Source organism: Alosa pseudoharengus, unplaced genomic scaffold, assembly GCF_046254945.1.
Source record: "Alosa pseudoharengus isolate Yale_2024_CS ecotype anadromous, Long Island Sound unplaced genomic scaffold, YU_APseudo_1.1 YU_APseudo_1.1_scf_9, whole genome shotgun sequence".
NCBI classification, from domain to species: domain Eukaryota; kingdom Metazoa; phylum Chordata; class Actinopteri; order Clupeiformes; family Clupeidae; genus Alosa; species Alosa pseudoharengus.
The window spans coordinates 33,562,421-33,571,308 of record NW_027468881.1 but is presented as its reverse complement, the minus strand read 5'-3'; the positions used below and the strand labels follow the sequence as shown (position 1 = coordinate 33,571,308).

The 8,888-nt window shown below is 40.7% G+C and overlaps 1 protein-coding gene across 1 annotated transcript in view; it reads left to right on the top strand.

The window, feature by feature from the left end:
* LOC143114160 (putative glutamate receptor) overlaps positions 1-3,814 on the top strand; it is a 15,018-nt gene extending 11,204 nt beyond the window's left edge. Inside the window, exons 9-10 of the mRNA XM_076275646.1 lie at positions 1,954-2,198; positions 3,435-3,814. Of these exons, the coding sequence (XP_076131761.1) occupies positions 1,954-2,198; positions 3,435-3,533 (344 nt within the window). The 3' untranslated portion in view covers positions 3,534-3,814. The remainder of the gene's footprint in view (positions 1-1,953; positions 2,199-3,434) is intronic.
* Positions 3,815-8,888: the final 5,074 nt, after the last annotated feature.

The following is an 8,888-nucleotide window of genomic DNA, read 5'->3' as shown; positions in this document are numbered from 1 at the left end:
AAAGGCTCTTTCCGGCCGCCTCGTCACCGCCATCTGGTGGCTCTTCTCCATAGTGCTGCTGGCCACCTACTTCAGCAGGGTGAGCGCCTGGCTCAAGTCTGACCAGGGCCACCTGAGCATTCAGAGCTTCGAGGACTTGGCCAAGCAGGACATCATCGAGTACGGCACCGTCGACGGAGGCTCCTCTCTCGCCTTCTTCAAGGTAAAAACAAAACAACTAAACTTAAACACATTACAGTAAATATCAAATAAATAAATAAATAATAAACAATTAACAAATCCCATGGCCCTGAAAGGTCTTTGCTAGCTGGTCTATGATTTTTATTTTTTACTTTTTATTGTTGCTGTTTATTCTTGTTATTGTTGTCTTTTTTGTTTTTTAACTGATCTGTGTTTTAATTTTTGTTATACTATAGTCTTGCTTTTTTAACTATACAACGCATAAGTGGTGTAAACATGAACTGACAGTTACATTGACACTGAGCATAACTGGAGCATCAGGGTCCCACTCCACACATGTATGCCGCTGTGAGTAAGCCATCTTTGACCATCAGGGGTGTAGTGGTCAAATAAGAGCTGGGTAAACTGGGAGAGCTGGGTCAAATAAGAGCTGGGTAAACTATTAATTCTGTGGTCACTTTGAGGTGGACTGCACCATGCGGTATCAGATTTTTAGAAAAGGCATTCAGAAAATGTTTGATGATGCTGGAGGTTATTGTCCAATGTTTATAACAAAAGTGGTATTAAATTGTTCCTAGTGTTGATGAGTGTACATATTGTGATTGTGGATTATACAGTGTGATCTTTAAATGTTATAAGTTGCAAATTGGTGAATAAACTCTTTTGAGAGGTGGATAAACTCTAATGAGAGGTGGATAAACTCAGATTTCAGAGCTGGGTAAACTGTGTTTACAGTACAATACTTGGAGGCTAAAGTATTGCAGTACAATACTTTAGCCTCCACTACATCCCTGTTGACCATCCTTGACCATCCTTGACCTTCCTTGGTGCTGACGTCTGAGTCTGTATCTCCCTAGACGTCCCAGAACCCCGTCTACCGCAGCATCTATGCCCAGATGGAGCGGCGCAAGTCGATGGTGTCCAACAAGGAGGAGGGCATCCGGCGGGTGCTGGAGGGCAACTTTGCCTTCATCGGCGAGGCCGTGTCCCTGGACCTAATGGTGGGGCGCTACTGCAACCTGGTGCGCTGCCCCCAAGTGGTGGCAATGAGGGGCTACGGCATCGCAGCACCGTTAGGTGGGTCACATTGCACTGGGTGTGTGTGTACACTGTCACTCACACGTCTTTCTCTCTCATCCACACACACACACACACACACTCTCTCTCTCATTCACACACACTCACACACACATTCACAGATACACATACATGGACGGACACACATACATACACACACACACACACACACACAGACACACACACACACATACATACATACATACACTGACACAGACACAGATATACTGTATACATACAAATCCATACAAATCCAGACAAATTAGAAGCTATGACATTGTGATGAGTATAATTGTACTATTTTACTTTTGGTGAAAGAAGTTATTTCACTATTATCATTGCCATATATAGAGCAGAGTGTGTGTGTGTGGCGTGTGTGTGTGTGTCTATATGTGCTTCTAATCTCCTCTCCTGCCCCTGCGTCCTGCAAGATGTCCATTGATGAAGAACCTGAGCGCAGCTATCCTTCAGCTGTGTGCGTGTGTGTGTGTGTGTGTGTGTGTGTGAGAGAGAGAGAGAGAGAGAGAGAGAGAGAGAGAGAGAGTCTGACCTCCTCTCCTGCTCCTGCGTTCCCACAGGCTCTCCGCTGGTGAAGAACCTGAGCGCGGCTATCCTTCAGCTGTGTGTGTGTGTGTGTGTGTGTGTGTGTGTGTGAGAGAGAGAGAGAGTCTGACCTCCTCTCCTGCATTCCCACAGGCTCTCCGCTGATGAAGAATCTGAGCACGGCCATCCTGCAGCTGAGTGAGACCGGCGAGCTGGACTACCTGCGCAGCAAGTGGTGGCCCAGCAGCTGTGTGGCCCCCGGGGACCAGAGCTCCCCCCTCACTCCGGCTACCCTCAAGGGCCTCTTCCTCCTTCTGGCCCTGGGGCTCGGCACCGGCCTCCTCATCGCCCTCCTGGAGCTCACCGGCAAGGCCAGGGGCAAGGCCAAAGCACACCAGGTGAGGGGGGGAGCGAGGGAGGGAGAGAGGGAAGGAGAGAGGGAGGAGAGAGGAAAGAAGGGAGGAAGGGAGAGAGGAAGGAGCGAGGGAGGAGAGAAGGAGGGGGGAGGGAGGAGAGAGGAAGGAGAGCACAAGGTGAGGGGGAAGATGAGGATGGAGAGGGGAGAGAGGGATAGAGGGGGGAGGAATTGGAAGGAAGGGATGAAGAGAGGGAAGGGAGAAGGGAAAGAGATAAAGGAGAGGAGAGAGGGAGTGCTGGGGCTCCCGGGCAAGAGCAGACCCCAGCCTGAAGGGGCAGGGATCGAGGGAGGAGAGGATGGAGGGAGGAGAGGATGGACAGATCCTAGACACACACACACGCACGCACGCACACTCACACAGGCACACACACAGCCACATAAACACTAACCTGACCCTAGCCAGAAGGATTTCGCTCCGCCTAGCTCCACTCATCCATCTGGAACCGATCCATTGAAGTGTTGCTTCAGAAGGCTGGGCCTAATCAAAAAATGCTTGAATTGAATAAGCCACTTGTCCGTCATCTATTGACGTGCTACTTCAACCACTCACATCGAAGCCAACCCGTGACGCTGATAACAGTCTCACAGTTGCTTCTACGCTATGTCACATCTATGAAACTCCCGCCCTGCGTCCTGATTGGCTGTACCATAAAATCGGTTGCAGAAATCACTCTCAATGGAAGAGGTCCCAGATGGATGTGAGTGAAGCTAGGCGGAGCTAAGCGGAACGAAATTCATCTGGCTAGGGTCAGGTTACATAAACACACCCACACACATAAACACACAAACACACACCCCATTACACCCCCCCTCCACACACAAAAACAAAAGCACACTATGCACACACTCGTTTACATACAAAAGCACACTATGCACACACTCGTTTACATACAAAAGCACACTATGCACACACTCGTTTACATACAAAAAGTGGGGAAGGTAGGAGATGGAGACAACGTGATTTATTTTTGTGGAGAGAATGTGCAGTACTGGGCGGCGGTCATATTTTGTACCGCTTTGCAGTACATCTAGTTGTTGTTGATGTTGTTGTGGTTGTTGTTGTTGCTGCTGCTGCATTCCCCTCCATCTTACGTCTTCCTACTTCACCCCTTTGTTTGTTCTTGTTGTTGTTTTTGCATCCCCCTCCAACTTACAGTACGTCTTGCCATCTTCCCGCTCTGTTTATTCTTGTTCTTGTTGTGTTTCTTTCCGTCAGAAGTCCTGCTGCTCCATTCTATCGTCCGAGCTGAGCCAGAGGTTCAGTGGAAACGCGGAGAAGACTCCCGAGGACGCACCGGAGAAGTGCAAAGCCTAAAATCCACACGTCTTCTTCCTGGGGGAGGATAACTTCAACAAAGCATTTAACGTAATTGCAACATGGCCAAGGGAAGTCATGTGAATCACGGTGGTCTACTGGTTGAATGTTGGAGTCCACATAACTACATCCGTCATCTCTGTGGAGTTAACCAGAGATTGCTATGATTGACATGTTTTTTTTTTAATGCTCTAGTGATGTTCTTCCTGTGTATGGATTCTGTTTGGACTCTTCTCCAACTTCTGAGCCAATGATCAACCCTCACAACCTTTATTAGATTAGTGCCTAACACTTACAGACCTACTCTGTGGCTGTCTCTATTTCAGTTGTATCTAGCCCTCTATCTATAGTATTTGCAGCTAACAGTTTCTCTTTTGTGTTCTTAATAGTTTTATTCTTTTATTGTTTAATAGAGAACAGTGAGATGTGTAGTACAGTAAATGTATCTTACTCATTAAGTTGAAAAATGTGTGGGAACGTTTGACCGTTCAGTTATATTTTTGTAACCTTACTGTTTGTTTTGATAGCCAGGTCCGAAAACGGTTTGTTTTTTCAATATTATGTTTAGTGAAGGAATTAATGTTTACTTCTTTTTTTTGTTACACTGCATCTCTATTTCCTGGTGAAGCACTGAAAAATAAAAGCAAATGACAGCAGTGGGGGTACTGTACCCCTTTAAAACCCTACAAGGAGCGAGTTGTTTCTCATCCCGTCCGTGTGTTTGCAATGCTAATCCATCCAGCTGTTTGTCTGTCTGTTCCAGTTTGAGCCGGTGCAGACCCAGCAGCGCACAACACAGCCTGTGGTTTGCCTTCATTCATGAAAGATGTGCCAGAAAACACACTGCCAAATGACCAGCATCCAATTGCCAGGGCTTTGATGGCATGGCGTGGCAGGAGAAAGAGGATGTTTTACAGCATTGCTAAAAAAATTCTCATAAATGTCTTTTTTAATGTCTATTCTTACTTTTTTTCTTTTTTGCGAGCTCCAATCAATAAAATTGTTCATAAAGTTGTTTTGTGTGTTTGGCTAAATTCAGTATTTCCTTTTCATTGAGCCATGACTGATATTTGTGTGAGTTCGCACAGAAGTTATTGCAGTTATGACCCAGCAAATGTAAAATTGTTGCAATATGTTTGCTGTACATGCATGAATAGGCCTACGTACCTGACAGTCAAACACATTTTCACAGGCCTAAATAACCAAGAGAAGTCAATATAAGCCTATTATATTGCATATAACAAAAATAAGCTACATAAAATAAAAATATATAACTAAGCTAAAGTATTCCTGTTTAGGTGGCCTATAGATTCATATGGTAGGCTATCCTATATCCATATGATGGTATCCACGTCAAATAAAGATGCCCATGACAAACATGGACCCAAACAAAGCTCGTCATCACACCCTAACGCTTCCTTCCATGTTGCTATGGAAGAATCCATTGGTTGCCAGGAACACTCAAGTACTTTAGTCATGGGCGCTGTTAGCAAGAAATCCACCAGACTTTTGAAGAATTATGTTGGAGAAGCAAAAAATCAGACCATACATGGTATTCCCACTCTAAGTTCGTACATAATAGAAATGTTATTACAGTGCATGAAAATGCACTGTACTGTTATTCCAAGGCATTTTATTATTACAGTGCATGAAAATGCACTGTACTGTTATTCCAAGGCATTTTATTATTACAGTGCATGAAAATGCACTGTACTGTTCTTCCTAGGCTTCTTATTACAGTGCATGAAAATGCACTGTACTGTTATTCCAAGGCATTTTATTACAGTGCATGAAAATGCACTGTACTGTTCTTCCTAGGCTTCTTCTTATTACAGTGCATGAAAATGCACTGTACTGTTCTTCCTAGGCTTCTTCTTATTCTTCTTCTTCTTCTAACGCATTTAATGCAGCTTCAACCGTTTAACGTAGAAACTTCATTCAAACTTTGTTACGTAGGTCTTACTTGGGATAAGAGTGCTATGTATTTTTCATCTTTGTAACTTTTATACTTTTTAAACTATTAATTAAAAACTATCAAAATTTCCCCATTGACTTAACATTGCCCTTTATGACATCACAGCAATTAGAATCCTGTGGCAGGTGTTCGGGCCACCTGGATCAACTGCCACTTTCAGGCTTTAAGCATACAAACTGGCCCTATTAAGACTACACATCCTGTTCAACTGCTTCCTCTGCCAAAAACTGTTTCAAAATAAAAGTCCTCACTACAATATTTCACTGTTAAACAATTTAAGCCTTTAAACTATTGAACTTTTTAACTGTTCAGCCATTGTAACTGTTACTTGTCATCAACTATGACTCCTACCCACTGTAGCTAGTTAGCATGGTTAGCATAGTTAGCATGTTAGCATGCTAGCATGCTAGCATGTTAGCATGCTAGTTAGCATTTTTTGCAAAACTACTAAAAATGATTAGCTAAGTTAGCTAAGTCACATGGTTAGCATGCTAGCATGTTAGCATGCTAGTTAGCATTTTTTACAAAATTGCTAAAAATGATTAGCTAAGTTAGCTAAGTCACATGGTTAGCATAATTAGCATGCTAGCATGTTAGCATGCTAGTTAGCATTTTTTACAAAACTGCTAAAAATGATTAGCTAAGTTAGCTAAGTCACATGGTTAGCATAGTTAGCATGCTAGCATGTTAGCATGCTAGTTAGCATTTTTTGCAAAACTGCTAAAAATGATTAGATAAGTTAGCTAAGTCACATGGTTAGCATAGTTAACATGCTAGCATGTTAGCATGCTAGTTAGCATTTTTTGCAAAACTGTTAAAAATGATTAGCTAAGTTAGCTAAGTCACATAGTTAGCATAGTTAGCATGCTAGCATGTTAGCATGCTAGTTAGCATTTTTTGCAAAACTACTAAAAATGATTAGCTAAGTTAGCTAAGTCACATGGTTAGCATAGTTAGCATGTTAGCATGCTAGTTAGCATTTTTTGCAAAACTCCTAAAAATGATTAGCTAAGTTAGCTAAGTCATATAGTTAGCATGCTAGCATGTTAGCATGCTAGTTAGCATTTTTTGCAAAACTACTAAAAATGATTAGCTAGGTAAGCTAAGTCTCATGGTTAACATTGTTAGCATTTTAACATTATTAGCATGCTATTTTTGCATTTTCATGCACTGTATTTCCTTCAGGAAATGCTTTTCTAGTTCTTATTCTTCTTCTTCTTCTAACGCGCTTAATACAGCTTCAACCGTTTAACGTAGAAACTTCATTCAAACTGCGTTGCGTAGGTCTTACTTATGACATGGGTGCTATGTATTTTTCATCTTTGTAACTTTTATACTTTTTAAACTATTAATTAAAAACTAATCAAAATTTCCCCATTGACTTAACATTATGATTATGACATCACAATACAGCCGTTAAGCAATTAGAATCCTATGGCAGGTGTTCGGGCCACCTGGATCAACTGCCAGTTTCAGGCTTTAAGCATACAAACTGGCCCTATTAAGACTACACATCCTGTTCAACTGCTTCCTCTGCCAAAAACTGTTTCAAAATAAAAGTCCTCACTACAATATTTCACTGTTAAACAATTTAACCCTTAAAACTACTGAACTTTTTAACTGTTCAGCCATTGTAACTGTTACTTGTCATCAACTATGACTCCTACCCACTGTAGCTAGTTAGCATGGTTAGCATAGTTAGCATGTTAGCATGCTAGCATGTTAGCATGCTAGTTAGCATTTTTAGCAAAACTGCTAAAAATGATTAGCTAAGTTAGCTAAGTCACATGGTTAGCATAGTTAGCATGCTAGCATGTTAGCATGCTAGTTAGCATTTTTTGTAAAACTGCTAAAAATGATTAGCTAAGTTAGCTAAGTCACATGGTTAGCATAGTTAGCATGCTAACATGTTAGCATGCTAGTTAGCATGCTAACATGTTAGCATGCTAGTTAGCATTTTTTATAAAACTGCTAAAAATGATTAGCTAAGTTAGCTAAGTCACATGGTTAGCATAGTTAGCATGCTAACATGTTAGCATGCTAGTTAGCATTTTTTATAAAACTGCTAAAAATGATTAGCTAAGTTAGCTAAGTCACATGGTTAGCATAGTTAGCATGCTAACATGTTAGCATGCTAGTTAGCATTTTTTATAAAACTGCTAAAAATGATTAGCTAAGTTAGCTAAGTCACATGGTTAGCATAGTTAGCATGCTAGCATGTTAGCATGCTAGTTAGCATTTTTTGCAAAACTACTAAAAATGATTAGCGAAGTTAGCTAAGTCACATGGTTAATATAATTAACATGTTAGCATGCTAATTAGCATAGTTATCATAACTAATAAAAATGATTAGCTAGGTTAGCTAAGTCATATGGTTAGCATAGTTAACATTTTAACATTGTTAGCATGCTAGTTAGCATAGTAACTTGGTTAACATTATTATCTTTATTAACATAGTTAGCATAACTACTAGCAAACATTGGAGCCATTCTAACTGTTAGTTATCGTCAACTATCTGCCTAAATAATTTAACCATTTCAATTATTAACCTATTTAACTGTTCAGTCATTCCAACTATATTAAACCTTATCTACCAAGCAAATAATTTAACCATATGAACTCATCATATTTTTGCATTTTCATGCACTGTATTTCCTTCAGGAAATGCTTTTCTAGTTATTATTATTATTATTATTCTTCTTCTAACGCACTTAATGCAGCTTCAACCGTTTAACGTAGAAACTTCATTCAAACTATGTTACGTAGGTCTTACTTAGGACATGTGAGCTTTGTATTTTTCAACTTTGTAACTTTTATACTTTTTAAACTATTAATTAAAAACTAATCAAAATTTCCCCATTGACTTAACATTATGATTATGACATCACAATACGGCCGTTAAGCAATTAGAATCCTATGGCAGGTGTTCGGGCCAGCTGCATCAACTGCCAGTCTCAGGCTTTAAGCATACAAACTGGCCCTATTAAGACTACACATCCTGTCCAACTGCTTCCTCTGCCAAAAACTGTTTCAAAATAAAAGTCCTCACTACAATATTTCACTGTTAAACAATTTAACCCTTTAAACTACTGAACTTTTTAACTGTTCAGCCATTGTAACTGTTACTTGTCATCAACTATGACTCCTACCCACTGTAGCTAGTTAGCATGGTTAGCATAGTTAGCATGCTAGCATGTTAGCATGCTAGCATGTTAGCATGCTAGTTAGCATTTTTTACAAAACTGCTAAAAATGATTAGCTAAGTTAGCTAAGTCACATGGTTAGCATAGTTAGCATGCTAACATGTTAGCATGCTAGTTAGCATTTTTTACAAAACTACAAAAAATGATTAGCTAAGTTAGCTAAGTCACATGGTTAGC